An 18,115-nucleotide genomic window follows, 5' to 3' on the forward strand; every position below is an offset into this window, starting at 1 on the left:
ACCCCATCGAGGTGAAATACATGTCCAGTCTTTAAAACATGATACATCACGACCATATTTATCATAAATCTCGGCTACGCGCATAGCCATTTCCATTTATGCTTGAAATAAAGAGAATGCATCTAATTCCATAGATTTATTTGTTTTCTTCACTCTCATTGCTCGCTTCAGGTTCGTAAGTGTACGTCCATGGGTTGAGATTTTCCTGCTTAATCACTTTGTCGATCCAGTCCCGATGGTAAGCGACGTTTGTCATCACAGTCGGTGTGTTCTGCCTGTTGCAATCGTAACCCCAAGAGCTAAGGCCGACCAGATAGTAACGTTCGCTACCTCCCGAAACTTCTACCACATACGGGGAACCTGAATCTCCTCGGCATGGTAACATCTCCGTGTCGATTGCCTGAGCGCAGATAAAACTTTCGTGTAGCTGAAAGTTGCGCTTCATCAGTTTACGCATCTTTTCCTGACATTCTTTTTTTGACATGCGATGCAGATGTGCCTTCTTGAGGATGGATTGCGGGAACTTCTTCGGAGTCACAAATAATGGTGCATCGCCCCATCCAGCGCCTATGAGATCCCCGCCTATTGGCACATCCTTTACCTGTGGCAAGCAGATCACACCGATCGTATGATTCATCACTATCGTGTCACGCAGGATCACTATCGCAATATCGTTGACTTTAGTCGTAACACTATACTCCGGATGAATGTGTACGTTCTCTGCCTCACTATCGACATGCGATATTGGCTCGCGCTGGGTGCTCATATCCCATTCACCCAGTCGAACTACTAACTGCGATGGTTTCGAGCGGTACTGGTACACACAGCTGGCAGTGGTCAGTACCGCCGCGTGATCGATCAATGCTCCACCACAACGGTACTGCAGTTCAGAGGTGGTCTCATTAGGCACGAAGATTGCGGCTACCCAAGGATACTCGCCGTACTCGGACTCGCTGTGTACGTTGTTTTGGATAGAGAAAACAACCCCATTAGGGTTACGATGTCCGCAGCCTTCCACATTGTACTCTGGGATGTTCAGCGGTGGTGGTTGTATTGGTCTTTTCGTTGTGCTTGTCCCTTTAATGGTCGGTATTCTTTGCGTTGACGCGGGTGGTGGTGATACTGTAGCGTTTCCGCCTTTACCAGTGGTTTCCTGGCCTTCAGGCTTTCCAGGAGTTCTGTTCTGGCCTTTGTGCAGAGAACTTTCCGTAGAGGTCACGACTGGTGGTCTTACCGTACCATTTCCACCTTTTCCACTGGATGGTGGGCGAGTGGTAGTTCCATTGACAACAGTCGTTGGAACATTCTTTACCTCATCGTCGGTTGTTGGTCCAATTTGGTTGGTGCTATTTCCATCTTTGCAGCAAACCATCAAATACTCGCCACAATCATCCCCAGCACGCCGGAGGTCAATCACGGATTCCCCATAATAAATAATGCGACCATCTAAACATTGATATTGATACACGCACAGGCCATGATCACCCGTATCCGTTAAGCAGTACTGATGAAGGAAAATAACAATAATGAACATCGATACAAAAAGGCCCTAAGCTCCTCCTCTATAACTATTTCACATTCTCACCTGATCGTCCTCGGCGGTTACTATACTTGTTTGTGAAGTTGCCCTGTAATGTGAGACAACAAGCAGGAAAATCCACAACTGTCGGTCCAGCTTCATTACGAAAACAAGTAGAACATCTGCTACCCTGTTCCTCGCACGACACCGATGTTTGAAATGATCGTGCAGCATCGGATCGGACATCATTTCACGTATGCTTTAAAGTCAAATATAAATGACCCCGTGACTCGTCTCAGATAAGCGGGGATTTTGCTTGAAATAGTGATTATTTTTTCCATGATTTTTGGAGTTCGTATATGCAAGAAATGAACTACGGAATTAGGTTTAGGCTATCGCTATCTTCTATTATCTTTATGTGTATAACACTCACCTGGTGAGTTTTATTCGCTTAAAGAGGAATTGTTTCTAATATTATTGAAACCAGAATCTGAATAAAATACATTTGAATGTTTTGTCAGGCCACTCCCATCTTCATCTCAGTTGCTGTGTTTTAATGACTCGATTCAGTCACTCATTTTATAAACGCAACCACTTTGTTCTTTTTGAAGGTTTTTCTTATCTGTAAACGAATGATGTACCCGGTATTCGTTGATCAAAGTTGTGTGTGTGTGTGTGTTTTTTTTGTTTGATAATGGCTTTATAAGCACGGTGTAAATGAAAACAGATTTGCTCTGATTTAATACATTTTTTTGTGCAGCTTTCATATCTACCGAAGAATTGTTTCGCAAAAAAGTTGCTGCTAGATCTACTATTCATACACACTACATTTTTAACGATGAAATACTCACGCTAAAAATTGACCTCTGAAATAGATTTTGAATTTGTTAAATTGCCACATTACTATCGTTCAGTTGTTCACGAAGGTCAAGTGTGATAACCACTGACTTTTATTCTGGGAATCCCGATGTTTGATGTTTGATGTTTGGGGAAATCCCATTGCAAGCGGCACGCCGGGGTGGTCGTGTGCGAGTGATCATTACCCGCGAAGCCATGCCATCCTTGTTGCGTTGAGATGAGCATCATTTGCCATCATCTGTGAATTCGGAAGGGCGTGTGGGTCCGTTGGTCTATTAAACGGTTTCAACAACAAGTGTAAAACTGTTCCAAGCATCCAATATGGATCAATCGAAACGAAAGTCTTTTGGTTACAAGCCGCTGCTTATTGCATTGATTTTAATAACAGTGAAAGTGACTACTAGCAAAGCATTGAAGTATTGTGCGAATGGAAATGGGAAAAAAATGTGTGTAGAAAACAGATTGTGTATTAATGGAAGCGTCGATGTCCATGGCATATTCATTATTTCGGACAGAAATGGCTTTGGAGAACCTGAATTCGATGATTGTGCCAGGTCAGGTGTAGTGTGCTGCACTGTTCCAAAGGAATATTGGCTTAAAACAACATCACCAACAAGAACTTTAACTACTACTACTAGTACCTCTACTACCACCGCTACTACTACTACGACTACTACTGAACAAATCCCCGACTATCCCGATTGGAACGGTCAGTGCGGTGAACGGTACAGTGGTGAAGGACCACCAGGAAGCGAAACTAAGCGCTGGGAGTTTCCGTGGTCTGTGGCATTGTTCAGCATTACCAACATTTTAGGAAGACATGTCAAAGTGTTCCTCTGTGGTGCTACGCTCATCGATGATCAAGCGGTGCTAACGACAGCCAAATGTGTACAGCATCGAAATAGATCGGGCCTAGTAGTCCATATTGGTCGCTGGAACGCCAATTCTGACCAAGAACCTTTCATGCAGGTAGCGTACCTCAGCCTTTTTCGCCAGCTATTTGTAAAACCGAGTTTTATTTCTTTGCTACAGGAAATAAAAGTCGAGAAAGTGGTCATCCACCCTGAACACTATACTTCCACTGCACACATTGGTAATATCGCACTACTGTTCCTAGCTGATTCGGCACAAATTGGTCCTGCTTCCAACCGTGTTTGTCTGCCGGATACGGAGCAGATCGAATCCAACTCGTTCTGCTATGTTGTTGGGTGGAGAAATAATCCACCAGCTGGTACTCCGAATCGCCTAGTCAAAATCGATGCCCATTTCGGCGATAGGAATGAGTGCCAAAAAGGGATTCGAAACTACGGGAGGGTGTATAACTATACTCTGCCAAAGGAGCATCTCTGCGCAGACTACACCAATACCCCAGTACCATGCGAGCGGGTCGAAGGTTCGGGAATGATCTGCGCACTGCACGAAAATAGTGAACAATTCTTTTTAGCCGGTATCGCCATATATTCGCTACGCGATTGTAACAAATATCAAGCAATGGATGTTTTTTTGAGTACCAAACACTATTTGACATGGATAGATACAGTAATGTTGCAGAATAATCGATATCCAAACTACTACCGTCCAGATCTCACAATCGATTTTGAGGACTGAAAGAATGTAACTGGAATAATATCAATACATAAGCTATGCCCCTTCCGACTCCATCAACTATATAAAGGTCATGGCCGTTGTTATGCTTGTAATAAAAATAATGCATTTAATTCGACGAATTTATTTGTTTTCTTTACTCTCTTCGAGTTCGTAAGTGTACGTCCATGGGTTGAAATTTTCCTGCTTAATCACTTTGTCGATCCAGTCCCGATGGTAAGCGACGTTTGTCATCACAGTCGGTGTGTTCTGCCTGTTGCAATCGTAACCCCAAGAGCTAAGGCCGACCAGATAGTAACGTTCGCTACCTCCCGAAACTTCTACCACATACGGGGAACCTGAATCTCCTCGGCATGGTAACATCTCCGTGTCGGTTGCCTGAGCGCAGATAAAACTTTCGTGCAGCTGAAAGTTTGGATTCGTCAGTTTACGCAACTTTTCCTGACATTCTTTTTTTGACATGCGATGCAGATGTGCCTTCTTGAGGATGGTTTGCGGAAACTTCTTCGGAGTCACAAATAATGGTGCATCGCCCCATCCAGCGCCTATGAGATCCCCGCGCATTGGCACATCCTTTACCTGTGGCAAGCAGATCACACCGATCATATGATTCATCACCATCGTTTCACGCAGGATCACTATCGCAATATCGTTGACTTTAGTCGTAACACTGTACTCCGGATGAATGTGTACGTTCTCTGCCTCACTATCGACATGCGGTATTGGCTCGCGCTGAGTGCTCATATCCCATTCACCCAGTCGAACCACTAGCTGCGATGATTTCGAGCGGTACTGGTACACACAGCTGGCAGTGGTCAGTACCGCTGCTTGATCGATCAATGCTCCACCACAACGGTACTGCAGTTCAGATGTGGTCTCATTAGGCACGAAGATTGCGACTACCCAAGGATACTCGCCGTACTCGGACTCGCTGTGCACGTTGTTTAGGATAGAGAAAACAACCCCATTGGGGTTACGATGTCCGCAGCCTTCCACATTGTACTCTGGGATGTTCAGCGGTGGTGGTTGTATTGGTCTCTTCGTTGTGCTTGTCCCTTTAATGGTCGGTATTCTTTGCGTTGACACGGGTGGTGGTGATACTGTAACGTTTCCGCCTTTACCAGTGGTTGCTTGGTGTTCAGGCTTTCCAGGAGTTCTGTCCTGGCCTTTGTGCAGGGAACTTTCCGTAGAGGTCACGACTGGTGGTCTTACCGTAGCGTCTCCACCTTTACCACTGGTCGCAGGCGTACTGAAACGTCCTTCGTTCTTTGCACTTTCCGTAGTAGATTCGACTTGTGGGTTTCCCTTAGTGCTTTCACGAGAGGTACCATCGCCATCTGGATCAACTATCATTGGGTCAGTCGTTTCCTCAACGTCGTTTCCTTCGCCTTCGTACAGTGAACTTTCCGTAGTTGACATGACTGAACCTTTAGCACTGGTTGCAAATTCGTTTGTTGGAGTAGTCGTGCGAACATTCTTTACCTCATCAGCTTGGTCGGAGTTGTTTCCATCTGTGCAGCAAACCATCAAATACTCGCCACAATCATCCCCAGCACGCCGGAGATCAATCATGGTTTCCCCATAATAATTAATGCGACCATCTAAACATTGATATTGATACACGCACAGGCCATGATCACCCGTATCCGTGAAACAGTACTGATGAAGAAAAATCACAATAATACACATCGATACAAAAAGGTCCTAAGCTCCTCCTCTATAACTATTTCACATTCTCACCTGATCGTCCACGGCTGTTACTACACTTGTTTGTGAAGTTGCCCTGTAATGAAGGACAAGCAGCAGGAAAATCTGTAACTGTCGGTTCAGCTTCATCTTAAAAACTATCCGAATCGATCTGCTGCCTTGTTTCTCGCACGACACCAATCTTTGAAATGATCGTGCAGCATCGAACCCGGACATCATTTCACACTCTAGGCACATCCCATCCCTGTGAGTATTCGAATACGTTCATCTTACCATGACGCGTATCTCGTCACAGATAAGCGGGGATTTTACTTGAATGTGGTTTTTCCCAAGATTGCGTATTTGCAAGTGGTGAGCTATGAGGTACATTTGGTCCTATCACTGTATGGCACGTTACACTTTACGTTAAGTTCCTGATTATGTTAATAAACGCCATCCTTAACCTCCCCCATTATAGGAGCTTTACCTTTCGCGCACGCTGAAACTGGATTTTATAAACTCCCTGATGATATATCTATATAAAGATATAATGATATCTTTTCATTTAGTCAATAAATTAACACTAGAATCGCAAAGCAATCTTGGTTAGTCCAGTTTGTCCAGTTCTGTCTTTGGGCTCAACTGGTGGCTTCGTGTACGCCAGGGGTCAGCAAAAATTGTGAATTATATTTTGTTTTCTAATTATATCGACAATTATATTCCCTGAAGGCAGTTATTGTGGATGCAAAGTGTACGTGTTATTTTGCCGCTTGATTCTCGACAACATTCACGAGACTGTTAAGTTATTTATATATATAACGGACTAGAGCCGTCGGTCGACTCGTGCCGTGAACAAAATGTTGCGCCATAACGCCCGGTCCTGTGCTGCAGATCTCCAACTCGAAACACCGATCCTCCGCAAGTCTGCCTCGACCTGGTCAAGCCATCGTACTCGCTGCGCCCCTCTCCTCCGCGTGCCTGTTGGGTCCTGTTCGATGACCTCCCTGGCTGGATAGCTAACAGGCCTCCTCGCTATATGTCCCAGCCATCTTAGTCTTCCAATTTTCAGTTAATTTATTTAGAATTGTCCAAAACCAGAAAAATTGCGATTGAAAAATAAAAAGAGAAGTATTCGAGGAAGTTGCCCAATATTGAAATCTCTTTTAACAGTTGCAAAGTACATTATTACGAAGATAAACAAGTGTGACATGGTGAACAAATCCGATTAAAATTGAGATGTGTTCTTTTTGTATGGTGCTCAAAAATTTTCATACGTTACCAGGCGTGAACCATTTCTTATCGTACATGCTGGTGGAATTATCGTATAATATAAAACAGCCATTAAAATCTCACGGAAAACAATAGTCTGCAATAGTCCCTTCAAACTGGACAGCATTAAACTTTTCCTGCACATCCTGGCTATCGGTGTGAGGTGTACCGTAACCCCATGACATCCCCCAAGATAAGGAAGACATTTTGATAGAATCACCGTGGTTTTCCCCTCATTGTTCCCGTACATATTTACAAGTGATGAATTTCGAGAAACAATTGGCGCTATACTTTCCCATAAGAAGATCTTGCTCTGACGAGCAGACTTTTCATAATTCTAGATTTTATGTAATTAATCCAATGACGCTATCAATGCAAGCAAAAAAGAGCCTTTTCGAATGTTCAAAAGCAAACAAATGAGCAACAGCTTCTTCATGGTCAAACAATCTTTATTACAATCATTCCTATTCTTCATTTTGAAACCCCGCAGGAAAACAATGCTCCGAAGAATGGTTGATATTCATGAGGTATCGCAAAGGTAAAATCTGCACCTAAGATATTCCTGATTTGCAGTCGATGGCAGAGGTCTTTGTGGTTCTAGCAACCTCTCTCTGGCGCAGATTTACGAGTGAGTGTAATAGCTGTGCGGTATGTTGCGCTGCGTCAGATGTTGGTCGATCCACCCGCGGAACTTTGGCACGTTGACGTACACACCGGGGATGCCGGTCTCACCGCACCCGATACCCCAGGCCACCATACCCGCCTGATAGTACTCATTCACGGTGCCCGGAATGGGGCACATCAATGGCGAACCGCCGTCTCCTTTGCACGTATCACGGCCCGTCTCACCGCCGGCGCAAATAAAGCTCGAGTGCAGGCTAAACCGACGACCCAAGCGTGTCGTGCGAAGCGCCGTCTGGCACGCAGTACGAGGCATGACTGGCAGCTCAATCTTTTTCAGGATCACCTGATACTTGCCTAGCTTGCCAAACAAATCCTTGCCCCAGCCAGAGGCAAAGCAACGCGACTGATCGAAGTTGAAGTCTGCCGGTGGCAGGCAAATGGTGTTGACGGTATCCATCAGTTCCGCCGGTTGGTCAAGGAACAGAAGTGCCACATCGTTGTGCAGATTTTTCGAGTTGAACTCCGCATGCGAAACTATCTCCACGACGTTACGATCCTACAGATACACGGAAAAGCGACAGTTAATTTGTTCATTTGTTGATACCATAACAGTCACACCGTGGTAGTACCTGGTAGTCGAAAATTTCGTTCTTCGTTTGCGTGTCCCACTCGCCGAGCCGTGCCTTAATCTCCGAAGGCTTTCGATCATGTACGCAATGTGCCGCCGTTAGCACGACTGATGGATGGATCAGTGAACCACCGCATTGGTACACGTTGATCACCTGATCGAGTGCCTTTTCTTCTTTAAGGATCGCCACCATCCAGGGAAACTCACCGTATTCGGACTCACCGTCGCTATCACCGGTAATTCTAAAGCCTACACCGTCGACATTACGTATTCCACACTTCGTCGGTACAGTTATTGGTTTGTCTGTGGTGATCGCTACACCTTTAAAATCAATAAAAGAACGAACATTACATTACGTGTGCCAAAGGTCGTATTGCCTACTTTGTTATGGTCAATGTATATGGTTAGTTACAACTTGTTTAGTAAAACCATGCTTCCCTTGTACCTTTCTTGTTAGTTCCATCACCACGTTTAGTAGGTTTTGGCGTCGTCGCAGCCGGGTTTGGCTTAATCGGGGTTTTAGAACCTAAGAATCATGGAGCAGAGAATATAAAATTTTTAATGTGAACGCTATGTGTACAAGGTTTGTTGTTTGTGTGCAACCACCTCCAGATCCGCCAGGTGAAGCAGTGCTTTGTTCTGGAACTTTAGGTCCAGCGCCTCCAGGACTGGCAGTAGCTTGGTTTTCTTTTGGTTTGGAAGATGGAATAGTAGTTGGCGCTTGGGTCGGAGTTTTGGTGGACCCAGAACCGTGAGTTCCGGTAGTAGCTTGAGTAGTAGTGGAACCGGTGAAAGTTGGCTCTGCCGTTGGTCCTGGTTTTGCTGATGGTCCTGGCTTTGCTGATAGTCCAGCACCTCCAGGACTGGCAGTAGCTTGGGTTTCTTTTGGTTTGGAAGATGGAGTAGCTGTTGGCGCTTGGGTTGGAGTTTTGGTGGGCCCAGAACCTTGAGTTCCGGTAGTAGCTTGAGTAGTAGTGGAACCGGTGAAAGTTGGCTCTGCCGTTGATCCTGGTTTTGCTGATGGTCCTGGCTTTGCTGATGGTCCCGGCTTTACTGATGGATCAGGTGTAACACTTGTCGGCGGTTTGACGCTTGATACTGAAATACCTGATGGAGGAATATCTCCACCACCCTTTGGAGGAGGAGGAGGAGTAGTATTCGCAGTGCTGGGGCCAGTTCCTACGGGTGGAGGAACTGTTTCCTTTCCCTTTACTTGATTCCCTGATTGCGGTTTCTCCCCAGGTTTAATTGGTACTTGTTCCACTAGAATACTCTGTTCGTCATTTTTATGACCCTTATTGCCTGTGGAATCAGGATGTTGACAACTACCATATCCGCTGCAGCTACCATGTGGTTTTCCATCCCCACCACCACTACCATGCCCACCACCAGCACCTCCAGACGGAGGCTTAGAAACAGCGTTATTACCAGTGCCATGTCCTCCTGTGCCGGAACCTCCGGTAGGCGGAGTAACGGATGATGGTGAAGATGAACCAGCGGGTGGTGGCAAAGTCGGACCAACACCTTGCGGTGTTTCGGGGGTCGGATCGGTCGATTGCTCCACTGTTGAATCTGGCACTTGATCCGGGTGGGACGGTCCTGGGACATCAAACTCATCGTCCTCCGTAAACGGGCAGCACTTGAGCAGAAAGTCTTCGCACTCATTGTCCTCGTTAAATCGAATGTCTATAAGGAGTGCTCCGTCTGTGTTTAATGAGCCATTTTGACAAAGGTGCAGTTTTACACACTCCCCGCCTTCACATGGCTTAATCACGGTGCGGTGGAAAAGAAACACAAAATGTCATTAGAATCAGTCAGGAAAAACCTAATGTGATGTACAACATTTACTGATAAGACTACCTAATGAAATGGGGCACACATTTTCGAGTGGAATAATTTGTGGAATACTTACGATAACCTCGTCATCTTCGCACAGCACCAACGACAAGCACAAGTAAGCAAGTAGTCCAAAGCGTACGAGCAACATCGTTACGCGAGTAAATTGTCCCGCAGGCTTGAAGAAGACTGTGAGGGAAAGACGAAAGACGGAAAGGATGAGATCGAGCAAACACCTGCTGATTAGACGATCGCGGCGAAGCGGAACGTGATTTCGTTCGCTCGTTTGTCCTTTAACGTGACGAAAGTCAGTCGGCCTGGTAGCATTAAGCTCGGCTTGACTGCAACTTGATACTGCAGGCACGATTTCACGGTCAAGGTTTGGCAATACAGTGACTTGAGGAGCATAACTAAAATCCACACTTACACTGCTTGATGCGCCCGCAGGATGGCGAATATACGAAAGCGAACAAAAACTTGTGTAAAACGGTCAACTGCTCGCGTCGGGAAACCCCGGGAACTGGTTTATTCGTATTCCAACCACTCGCTCGAGCGGTTCGGATGGAACTGAATCGGCCAATTGACGAACCTCTACCTCGAAACCGCGGAAATCACTAGATCGGTCGTGTGATCGTGCGGCCTTAGCATCATCTATGCTCCCCACTCCAGAGACCGGTTTGTACATCGACTTACTGTAGATTCGTGCCAGAACGCTATCATGAGAAGTAGGCGCTGGGAGTCAAAGATGAGTTCACACAAACACACAGCACCTGCTGGCGCGTGTTTTCTGATCGCTATGCACGGCAGAACATAGGAAAGTATCATCTTGAGAGTTTGTTTTTTATTTTAATATTGCAAGTGTATTTGCACGCTTCATTTTTCGTGTTTGTTTTTTTACCGATGAAAGGTCCTGATGTTTTCTGGCCCCAAACGCTTTAACGTACTGGTTTTCATTTTTGTAGATAATAAACATTTCTTAGCTCAGATGGTGGAATCCCTAGAGATATTTTCAATCAATTTTCACACAATCAAGAAATGCATGTAACTACTTACGTATTTTCTAATTATATAGCTCACCCACTTACTTATATTTTTAAAAGCACCGTTTTGCCAAGGTTGTTGTCTCATCCACTTTTTTATTTTTTTACGGACCTTGTCGCCTGAAACGGGTTTCTACTACTGATGTTTGTTTATTACGCATATGGGCTGAATATGTTTTTCTTCCAATCTATGATTGTTTACAATTAGAAATTTTATTATGCGATCAACCTTTGCAGTTTACAATACATTAATTCTTTCGCAGGTTCAATACTATTCTCTACTAAGTTATAACAGATTAGAACAATACCTTCCTAATTTTTGAAAGCAGACGTTCCATTTCGCTACATGGTGATTGTAAAGGTCACGGAGAAATGGCATCAGAATCATTCAAAGATAGGCAAATGTGTCAAGCAAACTCTAAAAACCAACCGTTTTGCTGTTTCGAGAGGGCCTCAAGCCTGTGAAACCGCCGGTTCAGCCAACACAGGCATTAACAAAAACCCAATTATGATGCAATAATCAGTTGAACAATTCCGAATTCCCTCACACATGGTGTCGTTATCACTACCGTTTTGTTTGCTAGGGAGGAACTTCCAGTAAACTTTTCCCACCTCTCTGGAACAAATAGGGTTTCAAAATAAACTAAACACGGAGGTAATCTTCAAGAATCTACATATTTCCATCAACGCAATTGTTTATCATTAAGATTTATTTATTGACGGACTTTCCGATGTGTCGTGCAAAGGTGATAACAGATGTTACGATGTGTTCAAGGACCATTTGTATAAGAGTTATTTAGTGTGATCGGCAATTGGAATTAACCAACGCTTTGGATCATGAAGGGCTGAAGCATAAGCATTATTTTAGGTATGATAATTATAGTACGATCAAAATTGATGAAAAAAAACATTCGAATTAGTTACAAGCCCTAAAACTAGAAAAATAATTATTCTAAGGAATATGTTCCATAGCTAACCTTTAAAAGAAAATTAAAAAAAACAACAACTTGCTGGAACTGGTTTTTAAAAATCGGGGTTTTCATAAAAGGGGCCATGACAAAACGTGAATCACATACACGGAATTATGTTTTTAAATTCAAACGTCTGAATGCGTTCATTTAATGATTAACTTATTTATTGTGAAATTTAACCGTTTTAAAGTTAATTAAAATTATCTGACATAACGTGAAGCCGTAAAAAACAGAAATATTTTGATTATAATTTATAGTTGTACAAAACTTAATAAATTTTACTATTCCAAGCAAAACTCAAACTTTCCAGTGAATCATATAAAATCAGAAGGTTGGCCAGATTTGGCCTGTGGCGACCCCTGCCCTTATTGGTTCCGCATTATCCTGCTTCGAAGCCATTCTTATTATAGCACGATCAGTATTGATAATGATCGTACAGGTGTTGATCACTTTTGACAGCATCCAGAAACCAGTACGTGCGCGGACCAGCGGACCAGCTACTAATGTAAATAGAAGATAACCAGTCGAATTGTTTGCGGTAGAAATAAACTAATCACCATGAGCCGTAATTTGTGCGATGAAACTTTCCCCGCGAGCCTGTTGATCGAGTTCGATGAGCTGGACGACGAAATTCCCATCAGTCCGGATCTCCCGAAACATCACTCGCTCGGGGCCTTCCCTCGGCACCATTCGACGCTGTCTGGAGGGCCCACGATCGAAAATGCATCCGAAAAGGGCCACGGTAAGTGTGGTTGGAGCGGGGCTGAAGCAACGTTCGGTAACGTAACATGTCTATTCTTTCCCGCATCGTTTGGCTAGACGATCGTAACGGGTCCCGGATGGTAATATCGGGTTCATCGAACACCTCCAGCGGACACTCGTCACTGTCGACCGAGGGGGAAAACCGGAGCGCCTCGAGCGAACGGGACACCGCTCCGGTTCCCCATCGCAATGAAGGGGCGGTCCTGGGGGACAAGCTGTTGCTGAAGCCGCGAAAATTTCGTCCACCCCGATCGATGGAGAGCCTGCTGCTGCAGCAGCATTCGCCCGACGGTGGTAAACGGACACTGCGCACACTCGCATCAGCGCAGCAGGGAACCGGTCTCGGCAGTATAGGTACAGAAGCAGGCAGCTGTGGTAACATCAGTACCGGAAGTGGCGGCTCACAGAGCTACCATCGCACCCGGACAAAGTATGGCCACATCCAGAGCAAGGTGAAGAAGCAGATCGACGAAATGAAGCCCAACCTCAACCGTGAGCGCAAGTCACTCATTCGCCACAAATCAATGCCGAACACGTACGAACCAAACGCAGAGGATGTGGTAGGCAAAGGCCAGCGGGTTTGGGTTTGTTCTTTTTCTTAATCGATTCTTCCCCCCTCCCCCGACGTTAGGATAATGAAATTCTCGATGAGGAAACAAACCCGGAAACGCTGCGGAAGATCATCCGGGAGGTGAAGGAGCACGCGCGAAATCTCGAAGATCAGCTCACCATGCGCGATCTCTTCCATGAGAACGTGTTCAATGAGCTGGCCACGCTGAAGTGCAAGAACAGCGCGTTACGCTTGGAGAACGATCAGCTGCACGAGCAGGAGCGGGCCCGTGAACAGCGCCGACAGGTACTGCGCCAATGCAACCAGCACGGTGGTTCCTGCTATGGAAGTCAATCGTCGCTCCACAAGGCATCCCTCAGCACCTGCTCGGTGAGCACGCAGACGAGCCCACGGGAGTTCGATGCTTCCGACGTGGTTGGCTTCGAGTTTCTCGTCAGTCCGGAACGCCGATCCCTGCAGCGTAGCAGTTTATCCGCCGGCCGGAGAACTGTACGATCCCCGATTGTGGAGCAGCCTCCTGCCTCGCCGGTCGAGCCCGAGTCGATGATGGGTGAGTTTTCGCCCGACTACGAGCAGCTGATACCGATGCTTGGCCGACGCGACGATTCGTCCAGCTTCCTGCATGACCTGCGCCTCCGAGAGCAGGGCGCTCGGACACCGGCCCGGACCACCATCGAACGGTCCGACACGGATCAGACGCACGAGAATGGAAACGGTCCTGGGTGCCGGGATTGTCGCAAGCGGCGAAAGAAACGCAAATCCAGGAAACAGAAACTTGCAAGCCTGTTCTGCATACGACGCCACGATGAATCGCTGTGAAGACGTCGAGCAAAACTGGAAGACCCGGATCCCGTTAACTACACAGTCGCAGCCAGCTCTGGTACATTAGTAATTACTTTTTATTTTACACGGTCTTTTTTTTATCTTTCACAAATTGTTTTTGAATGTTTCATTATGTTTCCTCTTGTCAGGCATACGCACCGCTGTCTCGCATTCTCTCCCAATATACAATATAAATAGGTAGTAGCATTAAACATGAAATGTGGTTTTCCTTGTCTTCCATCTCTGTTCTCTTTGGTATCTGGTAATGATTCCGCACCGACAGACCATCGGATAGTCAACCAATGTACAATTTATCATTGCCTGTTCTTTTAGACTACTGGATGAAGGTCCCTTCCTAAATTCGTCCCTACATTTCCCTGCACGTCCATGCAAGAGAACCTTTGCTTATTTTCCATTGCTTATGCCATTGCCCGAGCCCGGAAGTGCGACAATTTGAATCAGAACAATGCGGGGCTGGTAACTAGTCTAATGCACAAATGTTTCGCACAGCGATTTCTCTTTCCCATTCTATGATACAACCCGGTCCATAACCCGGTCCGGAAAGATCCATTACAGACTGAGATTCTACATAATTCTACCCGTGCGGGCATTTATAAACCCACCATTTTAAGGGATGACCGTGAGGATGGGACTATCATTTGAGGTTATTCAGAGATTGCGGATGCTTTCTCAACTTGCCATCTCAAAAGCCCACGAAAACAGTAAACAACACCTCAGACCGCGTAGTTTAGGTATCCGCGACGATTTGCTACGACCCGTCGGGCGTCTTTTTAAACGTCGACGTATTCTCGAGACGGCCGACCATTTTTTTTCTCTTTTTTTCTTTACCTTGTTTTCGTTTTGACAAACTCCGCCGAGAAAGTCGTCGTCGTCATCTCGGAATGACCTCAATTGTTTGGAGCGGTTTTAAGCAGCTATTGCTTCTCATGTTAGATTTGAGAAGCCTGTCGAGATCGGAATTGAGATCAAGAAAGCAAACAATGTATTGAAAAAAGACAGCTATCCGAGCAGATCACAATATATGTAGGTTTATACACTATGAGCAGCAGATAGCCAAGGAAGCGGAACTTCAGGAGGGTTCAAAGGGTGGTTCCTGGAAGTCTGGAGTCACCTTTATTCGGGAGAAGACGTACTCGCCTCTAGCAAGGAAGTTGTCGCATTGTACAGAAGGGTTGCAATCGTGGCCAGTGGGACCCCATCGTACGATTGCTGGGCAGGTGTACCGGCTGTGGCCGCCGTTGCAGTGCTGATCAGGTCCACTCCATTCTTGAACGTCGTCAACCCTGGAGAAGTGGCAGAGGTTAGCGATGATATGGTGCTCGTTTCGGGTGCGGTGCTGCTAGCGGTGCTGCGAAGTACGGCCGCCGTCAGTGTTGTGAGCAACGTGGTCGCCACGGTCGTCGCAGTCGTTGTGCTGCTACCGACCAGCGTTTGCTGGCTAGAGAACGGATTGGTGCCGTTCATAGCAGGGGGTTGGTTCGGCTTCGGTGGCACGAACGGATACTGCGGGCAGGGATTGGGAAGCTGCGGCCCAAGCATCCGATCGAACACGTACCCAACCAGCGAGCCGGCCGTAAGCCCGATGTTGTACGACAGCGTCATCATGTTGCCGGTGACTTCACGCAACGTTGCGGACACCTTATCCGGCGCCAGCATCATCGGGAGACTGCCAGCCAACCCGTTGGTAACGCCGAGTGCCGCGGTGAAGATGAATGCGGCCGCTTCCCCGGCAATGACCGGTTGCTCGCGGGGCGAACAGCAGAGCAGAATGAGCGGCACCAGCAGGGCCCGCAGTCCGGACATCAGGATGAGCTGCCGGCGGGACCAGCTGTACGGTACAGCTGCCAGCAGCTTACCGGCCACGTCCGATGCGTTGAAGGTAAACATCAGCAGCACGGGCATCCAGGTGCCAAGATTGCACGAGATAATCTCCGACTCGATGCCCGGATACAGCGACAGCGTCACACAGTACGCCATGGCAATGCAAGCCATATAGGGGTAGATGGCGCGTGCCACCTTCCAGCGCGACTCAAGCCCGTTGCGGAAACTGCCGAAGCGTCCCGAGCTGCAAATGTCCGGTGTCATGATGTGCTCCACCTTGAACGCCACATTTGGCATGTCCGAGTTGGAGGCGGTGGCCGTTACGGGACGCGCCACCGCGGTACCATTTCCACCGTTCACCGAACTCGTGGTCGAGGTGAGGTTCGTCATGTTCGTTTCCAGAACCGTTTCTCCAGCCGTGGGATTGGAGAGATCATACACGGGGTTACTAGAAAATTTCAAAACCATGGTATTCTGTTAGCCATAAGAAAAGATATGTTTTTTTAAAGCAGCTTACCTAAAACTCAAAGCTGTTGAGCCCGGCGGCATGTGAACTGGTGGGCTTGAGTCCAGGGTGAGCACTCCGTACCTTGCGCTCGAAATATCGCCATCGAGCGTTTCACTCTGGAAAAAGATAGACAAAATTTAGAACTTATTCACAAACCCTATTGTCTAAGGAAAGCGGACAATCTACCAGGGTGTGATCGTCGTCAGGTCGCAGGACGATTTTGGCACATGCCTTCATATAGTACCGCACGAACGGCGAGTGGGTGGTGATCGAGTGCAGCACGTAGCTGAACGCGATGTAAACGGTCGACGTGAGGAAAAATATTGCGGTCGACGCACGGTCACTTTTGATCAACAGCTTCGTGACGACACGGTTGGAAGAGACTAAAAATCCTGCCAAACCTATGGGATGGGAAGCGAAAAACTTGAATTCCTCTGGCCTAACGTTCAACGTCGTGGGTGCATCTTACTTTCGCCTGCCATTACCGCCTGTGTGTATTGCTTCGGAAGCATGCTGGCAAACCCGTAGAAGCTTGACTGCTGTATTGTGCATCCCATGGCGACGAGCGACACGGCCGCTAGATTAACCGAGTAGGCCGTCTTCGCCGTGAACATGTGCCAAGCTACCTCACACAGGGCTACAAACACTAGCGTTGTGAAGGATACGGCATAGCCTGTTGCGGTGAAGAGAAGACAATGATTAAGACGAGTTGCGTACGGATGAACCTAGAATGCTTTGCACCACATTGCTTACCGAACGCTACGCGAACCCGGAATGGAGCCAACGTAAGGAACACATTATTCAACAACACCGTTGCCAGTGCAACGATGATATAAGTCATCGACATATCCAGTGCGACCGATTGACCGGGAAAACGGGACTGCCAGTAGTCGGCGGCGATAATAAAGCTGATAGTGGGAGGGAAGAAACGACACGAAAAGAGCACCAAGGGCATGAGTGAGGCGTGGAAAGTCACGTGGGAAGGCAATGGAACGGTAATCATATAATCTTCGGCTAGTGGGGGGGTTGAGCGACTTCCGTCATAACTTGTTAGTACATGTGCACCGGGCTCGAGGAGGCCAGCCATTTGATGCCGTAATAGGAGCGAGTACATGTGCACCGGAACAAGAACCTAGCCGTATACACATACAGCGCGGTCTACTAACACACCTGTTATAAGGAAGCACGAACCCAACACCGGCAGTCATGAGGGCGAAGAACACCAGCCGCCGCCTATCCTTCGGAGGTCCTCCGCCGTCCAGCTCGGGGCTGTCGGATGTGTCGAAGGTACGGCGCCCTTCCAGCGGCTCGTACGACGAAGTATGGACCCCACTGTTACCGCTGCCCCCTCGATCGCCGCCCCCACTGCTTCCGTTCTCCGAGGCTTCCATCATTTTCACAGTGGCGATTGCACCAAACACTCTCACAGACACATTCACGCACACCCGCGTGTGACCTTTAACCAACTGCCAACGCAGTCACGTCGTGTGTACGCCTCCCGTGGCTTTTCCGTCCCACTGTTTGATTTCGCAGAAGAGTTCCGGGCGCTATTAATCCCTCCACGTTTCTAAGCC

At 47.0% G+C, this 18,115-nt stretch overlaps 6 protein-coding genes across 6 annotated transcripts; 2 read left to right on the forward strand and 4 right to left on the reverse strand.

Moving 5' to 3' along the window:
- Window positions 1-136: 136 nt before the first annotated feature.
- LOC131269602 (phenoloxidase-activating factor 2-like) lies at window positions 137-1,681 on the reverse strand. Its single transcript, XM_058272061.1, has 2 exons — window positions 1,586-1,681; window positions 137-1,504 (listed from the first exon to the last, which is right to left on the reverse strand). Exons 1-2 carry the CDS (start codon window positions 1,679-1,681, stop codon window positions 137-139), a joined length of 1,464 nt encoding a protein of 487 aa, XP_058128044.1.
- Window positions 1,682-2,784: 1,103 nt separating this feature from the next.
- On the forward strand, window positions 2,785-4,058 carry LOC131259916 (inactive CLIP domain-containing serine protease A30-like). The gene is made up of 2 exons (XM_058261526.1): window positions 2,785-3,346; window positions 3,410-4,058. The coding sequence occupies exons 1-2, from the start codon at window positions 2,822-2,824 to the stop codon at window positions 3,983-3,985; spliced, it is 1,101 nt and encodes a 366-aa protein (XP_058117509.1). The 5' UTR covers window positions 2,785-2,821; the 3' UTR covers window positions 3,986-4,058.
- A 10-nt stretch (window positions 4,059-4,068) lies between these two features.
- Window positions 4,069-5,818, reverse strand: LOC131269610 (phenoloxidase-activating factor 2-like). Its single transcript, XM_058272072.1, has 2 exons — window positions 5,723-5,818; window positions 4,069-5,641 (listed from the first exon to the last, which is right to left on the reverse strand). The coding sequence occupies exons 1-2, from the start codon at window positions 5,816-5,818 to the stop codon at window positions 4,106-4,108; spliced, it is 1,632 nt and encodes a 543-aa protein (XP_058128055.1). The 3' UTR covers window positions 4,069-4,105.
- A 1,553-nt stretch (window positions 5,819-7,371) lies between these two features.
- Window positions 7,372-10,602, reverse strand: LOC131259915 (phenoloxidase-activating factor 2-like). The gene is made up of 5 exons (XM_058261525.1): window positions 10,453-10,602; window positions 10,102-10,214; window positions 9,618-9,954; window positions 8,191-8,510; window positions 7,372-8,117 (listed from the first exon to the last, which is right to left on the reverse strand). The coding sequence occupies exons 2-5, from the start codon at window positions 10,174-10,176 to the stop codon at window positions 7,560-7,562; spliced, it is 1,290 nt and encodes a 429-aa protein (XP_058117508.1). The 5' UTR covers window positions 10,177-10,214; window positions 10,453-10,602; the 3' UTR covers window positions 7,372-7,559.
- A 1,936-nt stretch (window positions 10,603-12,538) lies between these two features.
- LOC131259914 (uncharacterized) lies at window positions 12,539-14,410 on the forward strand. The gene is made up of 3 exons (XM_058261523.1): window positions 12,539-12,778; window positions 12,856-13,358; window positions 13,430-14,410. Exons 1-3 carry the CDS (start codon window positions 12,595-12,597, stop codon window positions 14,186-14,188), a joined length of 1,446 nt encoding a protein of 481 aa, XP_058117506.1. The 5' UTR covers window positions 12,539-12,594; the 3' UTR covers window positions 14,189-14,410.
- On the reverse strand, window positions 14,216-17,935 carry LOC131259913 (equilibrative nucleoside transporter 4). Its single transcript, XM_058261522.1, has 6 exons — window positions 17,712-17,935; window positions 17,295-17,449; window positions 17,011-17,214; window positions 16,728-16,942; window positions 16,551-16,657; window positions 14,216-16,481 (listed from the first exon to the last, which is right to left on the reverse strand). The coding sequence occupies exons 1-6, from the start codon at window positions 17,933-17,935 to the stop codon at window positions 15,326-15,328; spliced, it is 2,061 nt and encodes a 686-aa protein (XP_058117505.1). The 3' UTR covers window positions 14,216-15,325.
- Between the last annotated feature and the right edge of the window lie 180 nt (window positions 17,936-18,115).

This window comes from Anopheles coustani, chromosome 3 (genome assembly GCF_943734705.1).
Source record: "Anopheles coustani chromosome 3, idAnoCousDA_361_x.2, whole genome shotgun sequence".
Lineage (NCBI taxonomy): Eukaryota > Metazoa > Arthropoda > Insecta > Diptera > Culicidae > Anopheles > Anopheles coustani.